Source organism: Vulpes lagopus, chromosome 12 (assembly GCF_018345385.1).
Source record: "Vulpes lagopus strain Blue_001 chromosome 12, ASM1834538v1, whole genome shotgun sequence".
NCBI lineage: Eukaryota > Metazoa > Chordata > Mammalia > Carnivora > Canidae > Vulpes > Vulpes lagopus.
Genome location: NC_054835.1, coordinates 80,960,800 through 80,985,471, shown reverse-complemented (window position 1 = coordinate 80,985,471; position 24,672 = coordinate 80,960,800). Strand labels below are relative to the sequence as shown.

Below are 24,672 nucleotides of genomic sequence, written 5' to 3'. Positions count from 1 at the left end.
CTCTCCATAATAGAATGATTTCTTCTCAAGAAGATCTCAAGGTATAAAATCAGCATTGATATAAAACAAAAAAATGTTAATTGCATAAACTTTTAAAGTGTTGGTACAGTAACTTAGCAACCAAATTCAGAAACACAAAAATCAAAAGAAACACTACTTTACAGTACAAAGTATGAAACACACATATTCTTCAATATCAAGTATTTTGACTTCTAATATCATCTTTAAAAGACTTAAATTACTACCAAGATGCCTCATCAGCCACAAAGCAGACCCTAAATGGCAACTGGACTGTGAATCCTGAAAGCTTTAATGAAAATCACAGTATACTACTCAAAATATGTTAAGTCTACCTTCCATTTAAAATTTTCAAGATTGGGATAGTTTCAACAGAACTGATGCTAATACCTTAGCTTTGGCAAGAGACACATTCTCATGGTTGTTACTCTTTATGAGAAAAAATCTTGCATCCTGTAGGACATATTTGAGTTTACTGGTTTGATCTGAAAAAAAGAAATCCAAAGTGATTAACCGGAGGCCATTATCACAAGGGTGTAAAGCTGTACTGAAATTAGCCCTCCACAACCCAACTAAACTTAAAATTCATCATCGCCCATTCGACCTGGAAAGCTGAGCCACAACACATAATAGAGCAAAGCTAAGAAAAGACACCAGCATTCTGTAAGAAGTTAAATCTAATCTAGTGATGTTCCGATATATCAGATTCACATTTAATTATGAAACGGCTATAAATTGTATTGATCTCTTTTACAAGATTATTCATTTAAATAGACCATTATATGCTATTAAAAAATACATATTCCATCTACTGTGTCCAAAACTAAAATACCTTGCTATCGTTCTAAAAGATATGCAGTAAGTATATGTGGAGCTGTACCTTTTGTAAGACTACATTATTAACCCTTTTTTTTTAATGTAATATATCAGAACATTACTACATTAAAACCAACCATTAATGGAGAACTAATAAGGCAAAATAATGACTTTATGCAGCATGCAATGAAAACAATTTCAAATTTAAATGATACCTTTTCGGACAGCACGAACGGAAGATGATAATTTCTCATGCTTCTTTTCTGAACCTGTATTTAGCCAAAGTACATTTGTTCAGATTGAGCTTTAATAGAGATAAGACAAAATTTCTACAGTCTTGTCACATAAAGTTCTCATTCAAGACAAATTATTCTTCCTGGCGCACCCACACACACAAAAAAAAATACTTCTCAATGTGTACGAGTGTTTTGTTTTTTGGGTTGTTTGAATTTTTTTTAAGTATGTATATTTGAACAGTTTCCCACTCAGAAAACTAGTCACTGAATCATCATCTTCCAAGAAAAAAAAAAGTGAAATTCCACTTAAGCAGTAACAGAACAGGATTAAAATAATAAGAAAAAGCTTAGTTTCCTCTAGAAGTATTACACTGAACATGCCAAAAATCAATACTAATGAACATCAACAAATTCACACTAAACTACAGCCTCCACACTTTCTACAGCAAATTATATTAGAAATCAGTCAGATATGATCACAAATAAAAGTAAAATGAGGATACCTGCATATGATTCCGATGCAGAGCTTCCACTTCTATCAAAAACAATTGGAGAAATGCCTCTAGCTCTCTTCCTTTCCTTCTTTTTCTCATCTAAAAAGAATCAAACACGATTTTTAAAAACATTACAATATAGGTACAGGTACTCAAATAAGAATACATCATATGCCTGGTTTTTGCACAATCCCTAAATACTACTCATTGCTAATCTCTTCTCTAATCCCTCAGTTTCCTCAGAAGGTATTCCATTTCAGAAACACTGTTCAGGGCCTTCGGTCTGGGGCGTGATCCTGGAGACCTGGAATCGGGTCCCGCGTCAGGCTCCCTGCATGGAGCCGGCTTCTCCCTCTGCCTGGGTCTCTGCCTCTCTCTCTCTCTCTCTCTCTCTGTGTGTCTCTCATGAATAAATAAATAAAATCTTAAAAAAGAAAAAAAAAAACTGTTCAAAAAACAGAAACATGTTGTTTCTCCCATCAACTTCAATCAAATTAAAAGCACATGGTCATAACTGAGAACTACTTATCCTACATAAAAGTAGTACTGAATAACATTTTCCAAGAGAAGGAAAAATCTGCAAAGCAAACACAGCTTTAATTTCAGTAAAAAAAAATAGTGTTTCTTTCTATGTACCAGATACCACTGTTCTAGTCATCTCTCTAAAAAGTATACTATCATTCATTACAATTCCAACGCTGATTCTTAGATGTCTGACAAACCCCAGAACTCAAAACTTTTCAACTGTCAAAAAATAGTAATACACTAGAGTAAGTTAGTGATAAGTTAGTGATTCCTTTTCTGGCTGCCACTGCTTGCTTTTATGTCTTCAATTCCATTCTTCTTGACCATTTCCCTCTTGGATTACTGTTCTTTTCAAATTGAATTTAAAATTTACTTCTAAAATGTTATGAATAGCCTGTATGTTTCTACTAAAAAGCTGAGAATGTCCAGTCGACAGAAGAGGTCTGCATTACCCGTCATTTAAGAACAATTTCAAGCTTAATTTGGAACTTTATAAGCATATAAACAAAGACTTAAAATGGAATTAGGCTCTCCTGTCTACGTTTATTGGTATTTTAACTATATCATTATAAGTTACTTTTCAGCCAGGAGAGAAGGAATAAACATGGCAGAAAATGCACACATTTATTTTTATAAAAATAGCAAAAGCTAAAACGAAATGATCCTGCATATAATTTTCTATTATGTAACAAAAAGGAGTTACCTATTTAAAAAGATTTAGCTAAATTACCTCTCTAATCCTCATAATAAGCTCATAAGATCCTTAAAGCTATTATTCTCATTTACAGAAAAGAGGAGTAGCTAGGCAACTTGGCCAGGGTCCCATGTTCCTGGATGGTAGAACCTAGTTTCAAATGCAAGTTCCTCTACCTTGAAAGTACAAGCCCTGAGCTCTCTTCTGATTGAGCAAATAGAAAAGATATTTTACTACTACTCCTGAATTCCAAGTCTAATTAGTTTGAAGATGGAAAATTCCAACGACATTCTACATTCCTTTTTTTTTTTTTTTTTTAATTTATGATAGTCACAGAGAGAGAGAGAGAGAGAGAGAGAGAGAGGCAGAGACATAGGCAGAGGGAGAAGCAGGCTCCATGCACCGGGAGCCCGACGTGGGATTTGATCCCGGCTCTCCAGGATCGCGCTCTGGGCCAAAGGCAGGCGCCAAACCACTAAGCCACCCAGGGATCCCATTCCTTTTCTTTTAAATATCTTCTTTCCTTTTATTATGTACTGCTGTCTGTCCAAAGAGACATAACACGAAGTTTGTTACGTGATGATTTTCCTAACACAGGGCTGAAAGAAGAGCAGGGCAGTAAATACTGGCACAATTTACAAAACCAAGCTCATTTAAAGCCAGCAACCATGGGGGCATAATAATATCTCAGACAACCAGCTACAGAGAAAAGCATTTATTTCCAGGCTTGCTTGCTTTGAATGATGTCTGAACTTCTAAAAATTTTAAGAATCCTTTCCCTCAGGGCCAACTATAATAAGACTTCAAGTGAACAGACTAAAGACTTTTTAGTGTAAAATTACTAGAAAACCTCACCCAAATAGATGAGAAACAGAAGGTTTTGTCAAATCCTCAATCTCTTTCTCATACATGTGTTTTGTTTACTGGATACACATTCCTATATCGTGCCTAGCACTGAGCAGAAACCCAATTCAGTGAATCGATGAAGGGCAGAGACTAAAAAGTAAAACCTTACTAATTTTTTATTTAAAAATTTTAGTATGTTTCTTATTTTTTCTCTTTGCATATGTAAAAGTCTAATCATTATGAATCGATAACTAATAATACACACCTGTTGCTGATTAAAAACAACACTTTATCGTTTTAAGTACTGAAAGGATCTTTCACTAATGTGATACAGAAAAAAAGGAGCAAAGTTGAGATCCTGCTCAACTGTTTGGTTTTCTAAGAGAAAATTTCAACTTTTAAAAATAAATTATCATTAGAAATCTCCAAGGATTTTTCGTCTGTTTTTGTATAAAACACTCCCACTGCTCTTAATTTTATGATCTCCTCTATTATTCTCAGGTCAAAAGAACAATGAAAGTGATCTAACAAACTTTCAATGACCACCAAGTATACCCCTTCCAAATCAAAAAAAGGTAAAATAAACTAGAATCTAGAAAACTCATATTATAGAAACTAAACCGTGATCCCTTGTGTTCAAAAATAGACATCTCCTGGGGTGACGGGGTAGCTCAGTCAGTTCAGTGTCCAACTCTTGATTTCAGTTCACGTCAGGAACTCAGCATCCCGAAATTAAACGCAGAGTCAGGTTCCACACTTTGCAGGGAATGCTGGAGATTATCTTTCCCTTTACTCACCCCAGCACCCCCAGCCTGTCCCTCACACTCTCTAAAAGTAAAAAAAATCTTAAAAAAAAAAAAAGACATCTCCTACTTAAGGAGTTCCAAATTCACCCCTTTTTCTTTCACACATTTTTATGAGAAACTACTCCCTGATTAAAAATAGTAACTTCCAGGACACCTGGGTGGCTCAGCAGTTGAGCATCTGCCTTTGGCTCAGGGCATGATCCTGTGGTTCCTGTGGTCCCAGGATTGAGTCCCACATCAAGCTCCCTGCAGGGAGTCTGCTTCTCCTCTGCCTATGTCTCTGCCTCTCTGTGTCTCTCATAAATAAATAAATAAAATCTTTAAATAATAACTTCCTGCACACCAGACACAGTCTCTAAAACATGTTGCACATAAGGAATCTTCCAAGGAAAACCCAGTTTCCTTTATTTTTCTTTTCTTTTTTTTTTTTTTTTTTTTTGCTAAAGATTGTATTTATTCATGAGATGCAGAGAGAGAGAAAGAAAAAAAAATAAAAAATAAAAAAATAAAAATTAAAAAAAAAAAAAAAGAAAGAAAGAGAGGCAGAGACACAGGCAGAGGGAAAAGCAGGCTCCATGCAGGGAGGCCGATTGTAGGACTCCATTCTGGGGCTCTGGGACCATACTCTGAGCCAAAGGCAGACGCCCATCCGCTGAGCCACCCAGGCATCCCTTTATACTTTAATTTAATTTCCTTTAATAAACAAAGTAAGAATTCCAGCTATCTCTTTTAAAACAATAAATCTCTTCTAATAAACAGTTTTGATATCAAGGTTCATGAAACCATGGGCTACCATTCAAGTTGAAATATCTTATTCACAAAAAATATGAATTATCAAGTACCTTGCTAGTGATTAACATCACCTAGGAGCTTGTTAAAAATGCAGATTTTTTAAAATGCAGATTATTTCAGATCCTACTCATTTAAGTCTCCCTTGTTTGACTTATATTAAGACAAATAAGAATTCTTAACATGGATATAAAAAAGATTGCTATAATAAAATGTCCCCGACGCCATGGATGTTTCACACATTCAACACAATAAATGAACATTCACTGTCATGCACTTTTTGTTCTCTATCCATTATTATAAATTATTAAAGATATGTTATCCCATCAGTTTGCAAAAAAAAAAAAAAATGTGATGGGAGAGTGCAATTAAAGATTCTACATAGTTTGGGGCACCTGAGTGGCTCAGCTGGTTAAGCCTCTGCCTTCAGGTCAGTTCACAATCCCAGGGTCCTGGGGTCAAGCCTCACACTTGACTCCTTGCTAGGGGGCGGGGGGGGTCTGCTTTTCCCTCTCCCTCTGCACCCTCACCCCTGCTCACATTCTCTCTTGATTTCGCTCTCAAGTAAATCTTTAAAAAACAAAAAAATTCTACAAAGTTTTATATCAACTGCAACTACTCATCTACTCAGTTTAACTCTTTAACCCCCTTCAAAATCCTCACTAGGGGCACCTAGGTGATTCAGTGGTAGAGCATCTACCTTTGGCTCAGGTTGTGATCCCAGGGTTCTGGGATGGAGTTCTGCATCAAGCTCCCTGTAGGGAACCTGCTTCTCCGTCTGCCTATGTCTCTGCCAATCTCTCTGTCTCTCACGAATAAATACATAAAATCTTAAAAGAAAAAAAAATCCTCTCTAAACTCCCAAACCTAGAATTCCAGTGAGCAAAAGGTTGAAAGCACTTCAGTTACCAATCTCTAGAAGATAGCTGGCCATCTGCTCTATCATCTATTCAATTTTAAGAATATGATTTACTAACAATGTACTATTAAAATGATATTACTAAGAATGTACTATAAAAGTGATAAAATTTTATAATAATGAAGTTATGGGCTGCCCTGGTGGCGCAGCAGTTTAGCGCCGCCTGCAGCCCAGGGCGTGATCCTTGAGACCCTGGATCGAGTCCCACGTCAGGCTCTGCATGGAGCCTGCTTCTCCCTCTGCCTGTGTCCCTGTGTCTCTGCCTCTCTCTCTGTCTCTGAATAAATAAATAAAATCTTTAAAAAATAATAATAATAATGAAGTTATAACGATCCTATATAACAAAAGAATGCATTTTTAAATATTCCAACGTTTCATTCATTTAGCATATGTAGTATATCTGGCTGTATCCTGACAAAAGATAGCCATGACAGTAAGCATAATCATCATAAAATGGCCAATAGATTTCTTAAGTACCCTGACCACTCCTTGTTGTACACTCTGAATTTCCCCTCAAAAGAGCCCCCCACCTTAAACTAGTGACAACTACCTACCATTCCTATTATTTACATCTCATAAATCAGATAGGGATAAAGTGATAGGACATGTAGTACTGAAGGAATGACCCAAGAAAGCTCTTATTAATTTCTCCACAAGAATTTTAAACTCCTATTTTCCACCTCTTGTACTTTTACACCCAGCCTTTGGGGAGATCCTACCCAAGTCAATCAGCCTACAGAGAATTGGAAAAAGTGTGTGTACGCCCAAGAGAAAGAGAAAGTTGTTTTAATTTCTATTACCATATGACAGAAATCTAGAGGCACTGAACATAGAAATACTGTAATATCTAGTAGACAAGTTCCATATCAATATATTTCAAGTACATGGGCAGCCCCGGTGGCTTAGCGGTTTAGCGCCGCCTTCAGCCCAGGGCGTGATCCTGGAGACCCAGGATCGAGTCCCATGTCAGGTTCCCGGCATGGAGCCTGCTTCTCTCTCTGTCTGCCTCTCTGTCTCTAATAAATAAAAAAAAATAAAATAAATAAATCTTTAAAAAAACAACACATATATACGTATTTCAAGTACATCAGACATCAGTGTTTAAATAACCTGTTCACTAGTATGAAAATCTAAGAATTGGGACACCTGGGTGGCTTGGCAGTTAAGCACATCTGCCTCCAGCTCAGGGTGTGATCCTGGAGTCCAGGGATCAATTCCTGCATCAGGCTCCCTGCATGGAGCCTGCTTCTCCCTCTGCCTGTGTCTCTGCCTCTGTGTGTGTCTCTCATGAATAAATCTTTAAAAAAATTTAAGAATTTATAACATTAAAACCTGAAATACATTTCCATACAGTAATCAGATTTGTATTCATTTAGAATACAATCAATATGAAGCTGGGAAGCATATTTACTAAGATATATAAATCTTACTCAAATGTATTTATAATACTCAAAAGCATATAATCATAAAAAAAAAAATCACAAGACAACCTTACTAACATCCCACATCTCAAAGTATTTCATAATTCAACTAAAGCATGTTCAGAAAAAAATCAGGTTTTTTTTTTTTTTAAAGACAAACTTGTATATACAAAAATTAGTACCTGATCCATCTGTGCCTGAACCAGATCTAACAGATCCATCTGTGAAGGAAACGGATTCAGAATCAGAGTCGCTAGCTTCACTTCGAGTATCATAATCATTTCCCTCTTCCTTCTGGTCTCTCTCATCCTGCTCATATTCTTCCTCCTCCTCCTCCTCCTCCTCTTCTTCCTCCTCCTCCTCCTCTTCTTCCTCCTCCTCCTCCTCTTCTCCATCTTCATCTACTTCTTCATCTTCCTCTGCATCTTCTTCTACTTCTTCATCTTCCTCCACATCTTCCACCCCTTCCTCTTCATTCTCAGTATTATTGCCTTGTTCATCAGAAGAACCACTGCTGCCAGTCTCATGGTCAGAGCCATATTCTTCAGAGTTTACTTCTTCCTTAGAAGATTGGCTGGATCTGCTTGCACGTCTATCCACTTCAAGCCCAATTCTCTGATGTTTAAAGAAAAAGGGAATCAGCAGTCATATAACAGACAAGGTCAGAGTGAATAAATAGTTCTAAAGCCTCAATAAAAATTGCTTTGTTTTACATCTGCAATAACACTTACTACCTCAGAACCATCTGGTGTAGGGGATTTGGTCCTCCTTTCAGGATCTCTTTTCCGTAGACAAGTTTTTTCAGGTTGACTCTTATAAGGTTCTCTAGAAGCACTGCTAGACAAACGAATCTTCCGATCAGCTTCTAAACGCTTGCTTCTTTCAGATCTTTGATATTCCTCATTTTTATACTCTCCAACTGACTTTCCCTTTGTACTAACTATTCTTTTGTTATTGCTAACAGATGAGCTCAATGGCTTAGAAATCAACTGTCTTGAATGAACAGAAGGTTTTTGTCGCTTGATGTCAGTAGATTCCATTCGGTCACTTTTTCTTTTTGATCCTTAAAAATACAATTTAAAGAAAGCATATAAAAGTGTTTTAGGCATTCTATTTGTTTCACCAAAGACTGACAAATAATATGTATCAGAGGAAAAAAAAAAAAGGGCAAATTTCTTTAAAATGTTTTCTAAAATGTTAATCATTAAAAAAAAGCTTGCAAATATAAATATTACACATCTGAAAAACAATAGATCACTTTTATTCATATAGAATTGGGTACCATAGTTTGTTATGATTGTACTTTTGGTGTTAACAGATTCAAGGAATAAGAAAAAAACAAAGTCACTTTCTTAATAAATTAAATCTCTATTTAAACTTATTTTAACAAAATTTAAAAATATTACATACCCTTCTTCTCGTTTTTATCTTGTTCACTCTCTGGATTATAAAGTTCATCATCCTGTTCTGGTACTTCAGTCAAAATATCATCAAGAACATTAAGTTCTCCATCTGAAAGCAAAAAAATTAAAAATAGGGAAAAATCATTACCATGAAGCATTTATCTTTTACTACTACTATGTTGGGTTTAAGTAAATATGAAAACATAACCCTCAAAGACTTTTTATTTCAGGACCAAATACAAGACTAATTCTATAAAACCATTCACAGTAAAGAACATGATACAAACCTCCTACGAAGCCAGGAGTAGTATACACCCACCCCATAGGATATGAAAGGATAAACTACGAAAAAAGAAAACGTCAAGAACTTCTATATCTGTATCCCATCATATAATTTATCATTTTTCTAACTGCTCTAAAACGTACACAAAATATTAGTACAGAAATACATGCAGGTAACATAAACACACTTAATAAGGATGTGTACTCAAGATACTTATTGATTACCAAGAAAAAAATAATTTTAAGTAGAGGAAGATGACAGATTCAAACTTAACCAAGGTGAGTCAAATGAGTATCACAGACCACCTGGCATGATGCACACAACACATCTGTGATATTCCTATAAAAATGCAAACTCTGAACTTATATGTGAGAAAATATCAAATAAACCAAAATAAAAAGTCATGCACTACAAGCAGTAAGAAATTACTCCGGATTAAAGGAGAATAAAAAAGACATGATAACTGAATAAAAGACATAACTGGGAAGCTAGTGAAATTATAATAAGGTCTGTAGATTATAATATCACTGTTTCCTGATTTTGATAGTACTATCATTAAGTAAATGTCCTAATTCTTAGGAAATACATACTTAAGTATTCAAGAACAAAAAAGTATCATGCCTGCAACTGACATTTGGTTCAGAAAAAGTGTGTCTGCATGTATCCACAGGGAAATTAGGGGCAAATGACCTCAAGAAAAACAATACGGGAAGTTAACATTTGTGGAGTGGTTGAAAAGTAAAATAATAATAATAATAATAATAATAATAATAATAATAATAATGTACTATTCTTATAGCTATTCTGTCCAAATGTCAAAACATGTCAAAAAAACACTAAAAGTAAAAAAAAAAAAAAAAAAAAAAACACCACACACACAAAAAGAGTACTTTTGTGCTACACAATCAAAAACATTTCAGGCTGCTGATATAAACTATGAAACATGTTAACTTGTTTAGACAAGAGAACTATTGACTATAACTGACATACTAATGATCATGAAAACCTGTAACTCAGTATTTGCACTGCATCCTTAATTCCTGCCACATCCAACAGAACAAAATAAATCCTAGAAATACATGCATATATTTACTACTTTAAATTTTTTTTAATAGGGGTGCCTGGGTAGCTCAGCTGGTTAGGCATCTGCCTTCAGTTCAGGTCCTGGGACTGAGCCTCAGGTCCAACTCCCTCCTGGGGGGGGGGGGGGGGTCCTGCTTCTCCATCTGCCCCTGCTCATGCTCACTCTCAAATACAAAAAAATCTTTTTAAAAATAAAATAAATAAAATTGATTTTTTTTAATAATACACTAAAGCTAATGGTAAATGCTTTGAACCTAAGCATTCTGGTGCTTATCTTCCCAAATTTAAAGTGTGGTAAAGGGAAATATAAAGTCATGAACACTAATGAAATAGGACAATTACATTTATGGTTCCAGTCAAAAAGCAAAGCCCATTCAAAATTATAGCAAGGGTTATTGACCTGACTTAAGGTCTATAAACAGGACAAATTAAAGTATCTCCAAAGGGGGACAGAAATCAGTGACTGAAGAGGACTAAAATATTTAATGTAGGTATATGAAAGAAAACAAGGTTACACAGGGTACAGAAAAAGTAACATCTCAGTATCTGGAGTCAGACACAGTTGCTGTTTAAGAGCACATCTTCCTTAGTATTTTGAGTCAGACACAGTTGCTGCCAAGAACATCAAGGGGGCACTTGGGTGGCTCAGCCGCTGTGCACCCTGTCAAATAAATAAATCTTAAAAAAAAAAAAAAGAGTGGACTTTACTATTTTTCTAAAATGAATATACATACTATATGGATTTCCTTACTTTACTTTAGCTCTCTAGTCAATAAAAAAGTAAATCCAACAGATCTTCACAAAAATTACATTTCTAAACCAAAAAAAAAAAAAAAAAAAAAAAACCTATCACAATGAAATAGGCAATTAAGTAAATATAGTGCTACACAAATCTTTCCATGAAATTACTAGCTCTGTATTACAGAATCAACCGGAAAGCCTGAACATTTAAATGAAGTTATGTACTTTATATATGCTAAATCTAACAAAGAATAAAGAAACTGCTCAGGTTAATTTAAATCAATGCAAATTTCAGGCATATTTAAATCATGGGTTCCCTATAAAAAGGTATTGTTTAAAAAAGTCTTAACTGTATTAAGTCAAATGCAGAGACTGGCTGCTGTTTTTAAGCTACAAATTTTTAGGACAACAAATATTAAACAATACTTACTTTTCTTAACATTTGGCACTTTCACACGTATCTTATATACATATATGAAACACCTAAAGTATGGTTTATCAACTATTACTTCATAGATACGTAAGTATAGGGTGGCCAAATTCATGTCTAGAGATAGATGGGTACAAGCCTACAGTTCAGGTTTTCTAAATCTAGAGTTAAATTAGATGGGGAGTATTAAAAAAAAAAAAAAAAAAAAAAAAAAAAAAACCTTTAGACAAAGTATAACAAAAATGTAAAATATTATTAAAGAGTCATGTTTAGGGGATCCCTGGGTGGCTCAGCGGTTTAGCGCCTGCCTTTGGCCCAGGGCGCGATCCTGGAGTCCCGGGATCAAGTCCCACGTCAGGCTCCCGGCATGGAGCCCGCTTCTCCCTCCTCCTGTGTCTCTGCCTCTCTCTCAATCTCTATGTCTATCATGAATAAATAAATAAATAAATCTTTAAAAAAAAAAAAAAAAACGAATGCACCACAGAGCTCTGTATAATTGACATTATAGCATCCTGAAATTTACTTTAAGATCAAACACTACATCCTCACTTGACGGTCTACTTATTTTTATCCATTTTATATTTCATGATATCAATAATCGAACTGTGGGGCAGCCCTGGTGGCGCAGCGGTTTAGCGCTGCCTGCAGCCCAGGGTGTAATCCTGGAGACCTGGGATCGAGTCCCACATCGGGCTCCCTGCATGGAGCCTGCTTCTCCCTCTGCCTGTGTCTCTGCCTCTCTGTGTGTGTGTGTGTGTGTGTGTGTGTGTGTGTCTCTCATGAATAAATAAATAAAATCTTAAAGAAAAAAACATTAAAAAAAAATAAATCGAACTTATTTAATCATAATACTGGCAAAAGACCTGCAGAACAAATTCGGCCTATGGTTTATTTATCAGTAAGAATGGTTTTTGCATCCTAAAGAGGTTATGTTTAAAGGGGGTCGGGGGGGGGGGGGGGGGGGACATAGAACAACATGTGACAAACCCTTATGTGGCTCCCAAAGCCTAAAATATTATTTACTATCTGACCCTTTACAAAAAAAAGTATGCCAAGCCTTAATATAAATGACATTTTAAATTATTTTCTCCATTACTAAAACCCCTTATATATTTACTTAAATATAACATACAGGAGAAAGAACTGGATCTAGAAGAAAGAAAATCCAGGTTATCATATAAGAGCTAGGTATCTTCAGGAAGGTCCCAGTCTGAGCTCCAGTTTCTTCACTTCTGGTAAAAGGCATTTAGAATAAAAAGACCAGTGTTTGGGGAAAGGAAAAGGAGCACACTTATTTGAATGTGTTTTAACCTATAAGCCATTCCCTATCACTATCAGATTCTAATAAGCCCTGCCTGCCACAAACTTTGTGTTCATGACTAGGGTACATGATAACACAAAATCTGGTCCAGAACACAAAAATCCTCTTCTTTTTTTAATAAACAAATAAATACATGTTCCGAGTACCTATTGCTGTATAACTACAAATCCCCAAACTTAGTGGCTAAAACAATATAATCATTTGTTATTTATTTCTGCTGATGGTTCTGGGACTCAACTAAGGTCTCTCATGTGGTTGCAGTTCAGAGGGTGGCTAGGGCTAGAATCACCTGAAGCCTTGTTCATTCCGTGTCTGGCTGGCACCTATACTGGGAAGACTCAAAACAGCTAAAGCTTCGAGGGTGCTTCTTTCTGTGGGCACTCTCCACCATGGCAGCTTCAAGGTAGGCAGACTTTTTTACATGGTGGTTTAGAACTCTAAAGATGTATATCCCAAAAGAGAAAAGGCCAGGTAGAAGCTCAGGTCAGTATTTTATTCAGAGGTAATCACAAAAGTCAACCAGAGTTTCAAACAGAGGAAAACAGACTCCACCTAATAGAGGGTAGAAGTGTCAGATACTTGGTGGGTGTTTTCAACTATCACCAACCATCAACCTAGTTTTGTTTAAACTTAAGGATTTTAATTACAAATGTAAGGTGTGTTTTTAAAAACCGAAATACAGTTTTAAAAGGTTGAGTATTTATAGTACTGAGTTATTACAAAGCTAATTTAAGCTGCTTTCTCTGACCACTTCTTTCATTGGCTAGAAAAAGTACACCTTGTACATATTTCACTTTTTCAACCCAGAATGAAGTAATTATAAACCTATTTTTTAAGATTTTTTTAAATTTATTTATTCATGAGAGACAGTGACAGAGGCAGACACGGGCAGAGGGAGAAGCAGGATCCATGCAGGGAGCCTGACGTTGGGACTCATCCAGAGTCTCCAGGATCATGCCCTGGGCTGAAGGCGGCGCTAAACCGCTAAACCGCTGAACTACCCAGGCTGCCCTAAAGTAAACCGTTATTTTAATTTCTCAGAAGCTACTGCTGCTGAAGACTAATCATCACTGGAATATCCTTTTTGGGGAAAAAAAATTCTCTTAAGAGACAAAATAACACCCAGTACTCTAGAGTGATCTTTAAAGTACCTTAATAAATTTAATTTTATTTTTAAAAAAACTTAATTTTTATTTTATTTTTAAAATAAATGTTTAATAATTTTGAATCACTGTCTTAAATTATATTGCATATTGTATTATTATCATTCTGTGTATTTTACATTCAATTCCTTCATAGTAGCCTGACAGCTGCACCCCAACCTAAGACTATTAAAAGTGAAATGAACAAAGGTTAACAAATGTCAGATTAAGAAGAATTCTATGAACATACAATTCACATACTACAAAAATAACTCGTAACATTTGAAATAAAGCACTTCATGTAGTTTTTGGGGATCCCTGGGTGGCTCAGCGGTTTAGTGCCTGCCTTCAGCCCAGGGCGCGATCCTGGAGTCCCAGGATCCTGGTATGGAGCCTGCTTCTCCCTCTGCCTGTGTCTCTGCCTCTCTATGTCTATCATGAATAAATAAATAAAATCTTTAAAAAAAAAAAAAAAAAGAATATTTTTTTAAATTATTTTAAAAACTCAAAACTGTTTAAGATGCCACAAAATGAATTTTGTCACAATCAATTAGCTCAAAATTATTCATTAAATAGTACTGCTATTTACAACTAAAATTCATCCAAAAGTTATACCCTAACAATTATAGTATGAATCTAGCTCTTAAGACACTGTTGTGAAGACTACAAGGATTCAATACAAAAATGCACACACCTTGCATTTTTAGAAGGGCTATTTGGTCATTCAAGACCCAGATTCTCACCTGCAAGCAACCAGCAGGAGCAGTCCTGATACAGAGAAGGTGGAATGTCAAGGCTTACAAAAGACAATCTGGCTTTATGCCTGGTAAATATGTATATATATACAAATACTGCCTGCACACAAACTATCCTTGCTCTTTTACTTTTCTTTGGCCTAATACCTACATTAACTATCAAACAAGTACTTTATCTGCCTGACCCCAGTATGCAGTAACTCCCGAATAATGTTAAATAGCTGCAAAAAAATTTGGCATGTAAGAGACTTTATGAAATAGAAATAGCAAGGACAATCCCACACAATTCTAGTGGATTAACTACTTCAACAAAATTCAAGCACCATGTTGTCCAATCTTCCAAAGTTTCAAGAGGATTCCCAAACTGGTATTTCCATTTGAAATTGACTGACTTAAATGCTGCTTCAAAAATAAAACAAAAATGAACGAAATAAAATAAAACAAAAATAAAAATGCAGGTTGCTGCTAGCTTGACTCCTCTGGGGAACTGCAATCATCTGTGAAAAATTCAGTGCTCTTAGCATTATACCAAAATTACACCTTAATCTTGAAATTCCTGGCCCAGGAAAGCCAAAAACCTTAACTCTGGGGTAATGAGTGTAGAAAATTAACCTTTATCTGAGACACAGCCACAGCCCTTTGTTTAGGACCCTAAAGCTTCTGGATCAGGAGATACAAAGTATTATCTATCTGAGGGTCCAGAAACAAACTAAGACCTAGAGTACTTAAAGAAAACCTGGCAGTTAAATATTCTACACATCCTGTTTTACAACACAGAACACCGAAATACACTGTATCTTTTAATTCATTTAATATAGTTTTAATGGGCTTTGACACCAAGATTTTCTGGAACCTCCCCTTCTGTTACATTTAACATTAGACCAGTCTGTTACTGTTTCGTCATTCAAAACTGTCATTCCGCTAAATGAAGTGTAGAGACTTAACATTTTCCGCCCCACCCAAATTTGCTGCTCTCCAATAAGCATACAATCTGAAGTCTAAGGAGAGCATTTTAAATTTTTTATCCTATTTCTATTGAGTAGAACAAATACACTGGAATACCAAATACAGTCCATGCTTTCTAAAACTCTAATTAAAGTGGACCAAAATAAGGTCAAACTTTGGGGCATCTGGATGGCTCAGTGATTGAGTATCTCTGCCTTCGGCTCAGGGCGAGATTCCGGGGGTCCTGGGATACGAGTCCCACAACGAGAGTCCCACATCGAGCTCCCCGCAGGGATCCTGCTTCTCCCTTTACCTCTCTCTCTCTCTCTCTCTCTCTCTATCTCTCTCTCTTCCCCCCCCCTCATAAATATATAAATAAATATTTTAGAAACAGTCAACCTTTTTCTAAGCACTTACTACAGTGAGGGCTATACTACGTACATAGACCATGTGTATGTATATATACAACTGTGTGTGCATATTTATATGTACTTGCCTGTGTGACTGTGTGTACAGACAAATTAAATGGAGAAAACTCTTAGCTTTGGATAGCAGTAACAAATGTCTCACAGTTACCGATGAAATCCAACCTTGGAAGTCATTTATTCAAGGCACTGAGTCATGATTAACTGGTCACCAAGAATCTGGTGAACAAGAGAGACACACTCTTGGCCCAGATGGAGCTTTCAGTCTGGTAATGTGGAAAGCACGTTACTTATTAAAGTGGTAACTCATTATCCTCATTTTGGATATATTAAACTTTTACATTGTTTTTCGGAGAGAACTTCCTAAGAGCTTAAGAAATAAAATGAACACAAGAGGTTTAAAATAGAAAAGACATGCATTCCTTACATAGAAAAACTACCATTAGTTAACACCACCAACATTCCAGTATCTTTCAAATCCACTTTTTGGACATAGAATCACCACAGGAATCAGAGGGAGCTGGCAATTTGTCATATATAGGTTTCAGCTTCTAAGTATGGGTATTATAGAGCATTATAAAAGTTAATGTCTGTTATACAGTTAATGTACAAAGCCCAATAATCCAAGGACGCTATAACCAAGTCTCTTAACTGTTCTGTGACTAACAGCAAATTTCTGCAACTTAAATTCAGTTCTTATCATGATTCTACACCATTCATGAAATCATCTAAGGCCTGTGACAAGCCTAAGATTCTTACAGAGCTTAACTTTATAATTTCATAATGTTTCATAGAAGATTACTAATGACAGTAAGTACTTCACTTCCCACTTTTTCTTGTGAAGTATGGGAAGGAAGAGTGAATTAGGTATTCTAATTCTGCTTATTATTCTAGTTGTGTGACAATGATTAAGTGAGACACCTTGGACCTTAGTTTCCTGACTTGCAAAATAAGTTATCCTAGAAATCTTACTACACAATAAACAATTCCAAGTTTGTATTTGCTAGCTTTCCCAGTAAACTAGAGACAATCTTTGATCTAAACTATAAAGGTAAGCACTTATATCAGAGATTTTAAAATAGATGTAAATTCAACTACAGAAATTAAGTTTTTAAAAAACTACACAAATGTAAGGTCTTTCAAAAGCTGGAGGACTTATCCTAAGTACTGCTAATAGGTGGCATTTTAAGTCCCTAAAAATGTTATAAAGTGTGTTTGGATTGCACTAAATCCAGTTCAAAAAAAAAATGTTTTAAAACATAACCTACTTCTCTTCCACAATGTACATTACATTACTGTGTCTACTTCATTACTGGTAACAATTAGGTTCGTTTTAACAATGAATTCTTGGGAAGTACTTGACTTTTACTCGTTTTGTATTTGGTTTATTTCACCCACCACAACCACCACCCACTCCCGCACACCCAGCTCATAGATTACGCTCTGATACAAATGGTGACCGAATTAATTTTTATTAATTAAAATCATCTACTTTAATAACTGACTTTACTAGTAATTAAAAGCAGTTTCTTCTCATCACTATCACCGTGCAACCTGAAGTGCACATTCCTTCCAAACTTCTCAAGGGGGGGGGGGGGGGGTAAGATGTAATGAAAATTCTTTACACTAGTACAACCTAATCACTAAATTGCCCTAAGACAGCATCAATATCTTAAACATATTGCACGCACCACTTCCCAAGCCTGTCCCTATCCTTGAGCAGTTTGCTGAAGCATGAAGACTCTTCTTCCTCTTAAAGAGAAAAATTAAAGAGATCATGGCCTAAATGCAACTTGACCCTAGAATCCATCTAACAAATCCCCCACCCCCAAGGTTAATTAGCCACACAGACAAGCAGACCTGTGAGACCCAGAGCAGCAGCTGTGCCATATTTTTTATCAACTATAACCTTTCCAAAACTACCAAGGTAATCTTAAAGTCGGAAAAAGACCCCCCCTAAAAGCAGCATCCAGTGCAGATCACTCGCTAGACGGGTAATGATCCGGGATACGTATTCATACCTGTAGGCCTGGGAGGTCGGTATTTCAAAGCACATGACATTCCATTCTGCCAACACCAGTTCTTCCTGTATTTCACTGTAATGTTATTCCTACAGCTTTCTATAAATTACTCCCATTTGTTCCCGGTCGTCTCCTTTGGGGGCTATAGCACAATTTGTTTCTATCAGAATAGTGGCCAGGGTTTTCTTTCTTTTCTTTTCTTTTTTTTTTTTTTTTTTTTTTTGTGCCAAGTCTAAATCAGATAAGTATCTTTCCAAACATACTGTCTTCCAAAATAGGGTCCGAAAAACCAAAAGGGCAACTCTTGCCACTTCGCCTATTTAACAGGAAGCGCCATAAGTTAACTTGCAGGTATTTTTCGAGACCACTTACTGCACCTGCACAACTTCTTAAAACGTTGCTCTCACTCGGCCACCAGCTTTGATCGTGGCAGTAAGGGCTTTCGAAATTTTGCCTAAAAGAAAGAGCCGTTCGGGAAATACGCATTACATCTGCATCCTCCCACCGGGAAATAAACCTGGGGGCCTGCCACTCGGAACAGGCCCTCTCCGCCGCGCCCAGGACGGCTAAACGGAAAGCCAGGAGGGGGACAGGATGGACCAGCACCACCCTGGGCGACCTGGAGAACGAGGTCGGACGGACGCCGAGGACGAAGAGGCAGGCCTGGTCCGCCAGGGCGTCCGAGCGTCCCGGATGGGCAGCAGCGGCCGGGCCGGGCCGGGCCGGGGCAAGCCGACCCCCCCACCCCCACCCCACCCCCACCCCGCCACGACGCCGCGGCTCACCCACCACCCAGAGCGTCGCCGCCGCCCGGTCACCTTCCTCCGCACTAACCTTTCTCCTCCCGGCTGTCGGCCGCCATTGCTCCCCTCCTATTTCCGCCGCTGCCGCCGCCGCCGCCGCTTCGATGCGACTCGCGCGGGCGCCGCAGCCGCGGCAGCCGTGGCTCGGGCACGTCCGTCAGTCCGGCCGCTGGGCTGCGCGCTGCTCACTTGGCCTCCGCCGCTCACCGTCCTGCTCCTCACTCGCCCTTTTCCTTCCGGCCCCTTCCCTTTCTCGTGTTTCTCCTTTCCTCCTTTCACCGCAAGCCCCGGCGCCCTAGGCCCGGCCCTCTCGTTGGGGTTCGGGGACGGGAGGGGGTGCGGGGGAGGGGAGGGAAACAGATGGCGACGGCGGGCGGCGCTAAAATGGAGCCTGCTTCCTGCGCGGAACAATCCCGCTCCCGAAGTGCCCTGCGCTGTTTACGCTTCGGGCCTCCCTGGGAGCGTCACAGTGCGGGGAGGGGCGGGGCGGCGGGGCGGCGGCGGGCAGGGGCAGCGTGGTGACGTCGTCACGTCGCTCCGTCTCCCGCAGCCCGGATGTGCGCCGCGGTCGCCCGGGCCGTGGCCTGCTGGGCGGTGGGCCGCGCTGGGTGCGCCCGGTGGCGCCGTTTCCTCCCTGGAACAAGCCGACTGACGGGCCCCGCTCGGGGCGAAGGTGCTTCCGGCTGTGCCGCGGGACCGCCGACTCGGCTCGGAAACCGGAGGCGGGAGGAGACTGGGCCGGTCCACCGGGTGCCCGAGGCTGAGCCAAGGCAGCACAGGATGCACCGCTGACTCGACCCAGAGGGGCCTGCGGCTTCTGCTGCTGCTGTGGGGACGTCAGTTCCGTTGCACTTAGTGTAGCTCTGAGATTCGGAGCCCCAAATCGGATTTACACTTACCGAGGCGCAGGGGCGACTTTTGAGAGATTGAAACCACGGAAGTGACCGAAAGTTACCTAACTACATACTACGGTAAAATCTGCAAGGAAATCTTCATAAAGTTCATGGTCCAAAAAAATAAAAAAATAAATTAAAAAAATTAAAAAATTAAAAAATAAAAAATAAGTAAAAATTAAAAAATTAAAGAATTAAAAAATAAAAAATGAATTAAAATTAAAATTAAAAATTAAATAAAAAATTAAAAATTAAAAATTAAAATTAAAAATAAATAAATAAAAGTTAAAGGTTAAAAATTAAAAAATAAATTAAAAAATAAATGAAAATTAAAAATAAAAATTAAAAATTAAAAATTAAATAAAAATAAAAATAAAAATTTAAAAATTTAAAATAAATAATAAAATAAAAATGAATAAAAATAAAAATTAAAAATTAAAAATTAAATTAAAAAATAAATGAAAATAAAAATTTAAAAATTTAAAAATTTAAAAATAAAAAATAATAAAATAAAAATGAATAAAAATTAAAATTAAAAATTAAAAAAATTAAAGATTAAAAATAAATAAAAATATAAAAAAATAAGTTAACTAATTAAAAAATAAAAAATAAAAATAAATAAATAAAAACTCACAAAATTAAAAATAAAACAAAAATAAAAATATAAAAAAAAATAAAAATTAAAATAAATAAATAAATAACTGATTAAAAATTAATAAATTAAAAATAAAAATAAATTAGAATAAATTAAGTTCATTGTCCAAAAGATTGAAAATGTCCCTTAGCTTCACTGTCCCGTAACTGAGTTCACAAGGGAAGGAAATTTTGAAGGGAAGAAAGGGTAACATTGTCACATCAGAACTAACAGCTTGTTCAAAGGAAGTCAAGCAGTGTAGAGTGTCTTGGTTTTTTGCTGGCCTTTGTAACAAATTGAGGCCAAGCTGATGTCAGTGGGAGGAGCTCAAAGAGGGCCTGCCTGCAGGAAAAAGAGGAAGAAAAAAACAGGTAATGTAAAACCCAGCTGCTTATCAGACGCTTAGGAATGAAGGATAAACAACAGTATTTCTGCCCTTAAGGAATTCTCCAGTAAAATGTATGGAAGAAGCAAGACAACAGAAGATTCGTGTGTAATAGGAATAGCTGAAAATTGTGTGTTCTTACTGTGTGCCCAGGTACTGTTCTAAGTATTTGGCCTAGACAATCTAATATCATCTTCCAAAAGCCCAATTCGATTATTTCTAGCTCCATGTTACATAAAGGGAAAGTGAGGTAATAGGAAATTAAAGTGCTCAAGGTCACCAGGAGTGGTAACAAACATCATTCAAGTCCAGGCAATTTACCTCCGGCCCCCACCCAATTGGTAGTCGTGCCTCAAGTAATCGCAGTGTTATTGGGACTTTCAGGGGCGTGTCACTCAGACTGGTGGAGGGTACAGAATAGAGCCAAGGAAAGCTTTCTGGGGAAGGGACAATTAAGCCTACCTGAGAACTGAAAGACTATTATTAACCTAGGAAGAAAGGGTAGAGGTGGTGGGTAGAACGATGTTTTTCAGGAAAAAAAGGTCCAAGGTGGCAGAGCTGCCCTGGTTGGATTCATGTCGATATTCAATGGTTAGGTAAGAGAAGGCTGAATCAAGAAAAGCGTCATATGTTCTACTCGCTTATTGATTCGGTCAGCGAGTTTTTTTAACTTCCTGTCCAGTCCCAAATATTGTTACAGACTCTAGGGTTTAAAAATTCATTTATTATATAGAATCTAATTTCTTCAAGGAGTTCAACTGTACATTCTAATTAAGGAGACAAGACATAAGTAAAAAAAAAAAATTAAAAAATCATGATGAACTCTATGAAAGAAACAAGTAAGAGGCAATTATAGTGAGGCAGGGTTGGGGAGGGGAGCTTTTTATGTGGAAAAACCAGTAAAGGCCTTATTGAGGTGAAGTTGAGACTGATACCTAGTAACAGGTGAAGGAAAGGGTCTTCCAGGAAGAGAACAGCACATACAAAGGTTCTGAGGGGGAAAGAGGCCATGGTATGGTCAAGGATGTAAGGAGAATGCCAATGAAAGGGATCCCAAGGGCCTAATCGGGACCTCCCCTGAAACAAGAGCAGTACAAGATTTGAGGAGACAGAGTTTCAAGGTTGAGCCCACTGGAGGGCAGGAATGGAAAACACCTTGCACCTTCCAAAGATTAATGCCTATAAAATGTAAAACCAGTCATACGTAAGTTCAAAGTCATCAGCACTCCTCAGAGGAAAACAATAAAATCTGGAGTCTCTGAAACATATTTTTCACAATACTCAACATTAAATCAGGCAAGACTAAAGAAAAAAGAACAAATAAACCAGGCAAGACTAGATTACGTTACACAGCTTGCAAATTGATGCCTGCTGATCTAAGACTGTCTTTGGACCAACACAGTGTTTGTGTGCTTTTGTTGACGTGTAATGCTTTGAATCACTTTTCAATAAGAATCATCCCTCTCAATTGCCTTTACCTGGCCAATATGACTGATTGAAGTGTCTATGTATCAAGTGTGCGTTTGCCCTGGAAAAGGTCTATAGAGTAAGGAAGACTCAATCCCAAGTCTTAAAGAATATCAACATAGGGAAGGCAAATATACAATGTGAATCAAAGACATCTGATCATACCGGAAAACTGATCAGAGGATGCTAGGATCTTGTCAAAATGACTCAGAAGAGCTGCTAACTGAAGTGGCTGCCACTAGCCAAATATGAGACATTTTGTTCCTCTGTAAAGATAAAATTGCATTGGATTATGTTTCAATCGATAAATTCTATAATAGTTAAAAAGAAACAGGCCCCTCAGTCCTCTTTGGATGATGCTAACTAAGGAACAAGTTATTTTAAAAACTTGTAAACAAAGAGAAATCATCATTAATCTTGTGTTTCCAGGTAGAACTGTATCTTGGGGTTACCAAGCAAATAGTTGATAAAGTTTCTCTATGAACGTATATGAGCTAATACATGGCCCGGGCGAAGCAATGATAAATCTAGGACTGCTGTTTTATAACTATTAATGAAATACAGATCAAGGCAATGATTATTAAAGGTTGCTAATTTATATATCAGAAAGACAATCAGATTGTATGTGCCCCTTGATGGAAATACATAACATTATCTATGAAATAATCTTGCCAAAAAACTAAACCCAGTGGTTTTCAACCGGGGAAAATTCTGTGCCATGGGGATATGTGGCAATTTTTGGAGAAATTTATGGTTGGCCCAACAGAAGAAATGCTAGTAGCTCATAATGGGTAAGAGCCAGGGGTGCTGTTAAACACCCTATAATGCACAGAAGTCTAAAGCTATCCACATACACACCCCTACCCACTAACAAAGAACTATCTTACCCAAATGCCAATAGTGCTCATTCTAAAAAATCATGCTCTAGGGAATAGGAAAAGCACAGGTGAAGAAGTTAAGTAATCCATACAAATACCATTAGCAAAATCCAGACAATAGGAAATTCTACAGGAGTAAGTTTTTTTTTTAATTAATTTATTTATTTTAATTTATGATAGTCACACAGAGAGAGAGAGAGGCAGAGACATAGGCAGAGGGAGAAGCAGGCTCCAAGCACCGGGAGCCGGACGTGGGATTCGATCCTGGGTCTCCAGGATCGCGCCCTGGGCCAAAGGCAGGCGCCAAACCGCTGCGCCACCCAGGGATCCCTCTACAGGAGTAAGTATTCTATACATTAAACATATGAGAGATGTAAAAAATATAAACCAGTTATAGTACATGGACGTTATAGGTTGAATTGTGTCCCCCAAAAGAATATGTTGAAGACCTAAACTGAAGTACCTCAGAATGTAATCTTATGTGGATATAGGGTTTTTTTCATATGTAACTCATTAAGGTGAGGTGATAGTGAAGTAGGGTGTGCCCTTAACTCAGTATGACTTGTATTCTTACAAGAGGAAAAGAGACACAGTGATATACACAAAGAAACACGCACGTGACAACAGAGTTGGGTTGGGTGATAAAGCCAAGGAGCTCCAAGGATAACGTGCTAAAACCAGAAGCTAAGAGAGCCAAAGAAAGAGTCTCCCCTACAGGTTTCAGAAGGAGCATGACCCTGTCTACATTTTGATTTCAGACTTCTAGCCTCCAGAACTGTGAGAATAAATTTCTATTGTTTTAAGTCACCCTGTTTCAGGCACTTTTTTTTTTTTTTTTTAGCAGCTCTATGAAACTAATACCTTGGACCTTATTTAGACGCTGATTTGAATATATGAGTACACACACAAACACATATTCATACTCACATATACCTATCACAAACTTCAAAAACTGAGTGAATTAATTTTAAAAACTTGCTGTTGATTTTTTTTAGTTGTAATAAGTTATGTTTTAAAAAGAATTCTTATAATCTCATGACACCCACTAAAATATTTGCAGATGGTATGATACAGAATCCAAGATTTGCTTCAAAATAAGCGATATAAGAACAGAAGTTATAGGGTGGTTAGCTATGAAACAAGCATCCTTATGAGTTGAAAATGGGTGATGCATACATAGAGACACAAACTCTCCTCTCTATTTTCTTAAAAATATATTTGAAGTTTTCTTTAATAATCTTAAAGAACAAGAGAAACAGCCAAAAAAAATTGAGATGATATCAAAATACCATTTGATAATCCATGATTATGTTATCAGAGCTAAGCAGTAACTGAAAATATCTTCTCTCATGCATCCTAAAGATGAGATCTTTTTATAAAATAGCACAATCAAGAAGTTAGAGAGGGAATGTCCTGAACCATGGGAGATAGGTTGATAAAGATTTAAAGAGGGACGTCTGAGTGGCTCAGTTGTCGAGGGTCTGCCTTCGGCTCAGGGC

At 37.4% G+C, this 24,672-nt stretch overlaps 1 protein-coding gene across 8 annotated transcripts in view; it reads right to left on the bottom strand.

Moving 5' to 3' along the window:
- YTHDC1 (YTH domain containing 1) overlaps positions 1–19,347 on the bottom strand; it is a 39,186-nt gene extending 19,839 nt beyond the window's left edge. For 2 of the 8 annotated variants that reach the window (XM_041725527.1, XM_041725529.1), the window contains exons 1-7: positions 18,948–19,345; positions 8,975–9,076; positions 8,299–8,627; positions 7,747–8,179; positions 1,574–1,663; positions 1,050–1,103; positions 409–503 (exon numbers count right to left, since the gene is read on the bottom strand). In XM_041725527.1, the coding sequence (XP_041581461.1) occupies positions 409–503; positions 1,050–1,103; positions 1,574–1,663; positions 7,747–8,179; positions 8,299–8,627; positions 8,975–9,076; positions 18,948–18,975 (1,131 nt within the window). In that variant the 5' untranslated portion in view covers positions 18,976–19,345. Of the gene's footprint in view, positions 1–408; positions 504–1,049; positions 1,104–1,573; positions 1,664–7,746; positions 8,180–8,295; positions 8,628–8,974; positions 9,077–18,113; positions 18,857–18,947 lie in introns of those variants that run through there. The other 6 variants (XM_041725525.1, XM_041725523.1, XM_041725528.1 and 3 more) reach the window with 6 other exon arrangements.
- Positions 19,348–24,672: the final 5,325 nt, after the last annotated feature.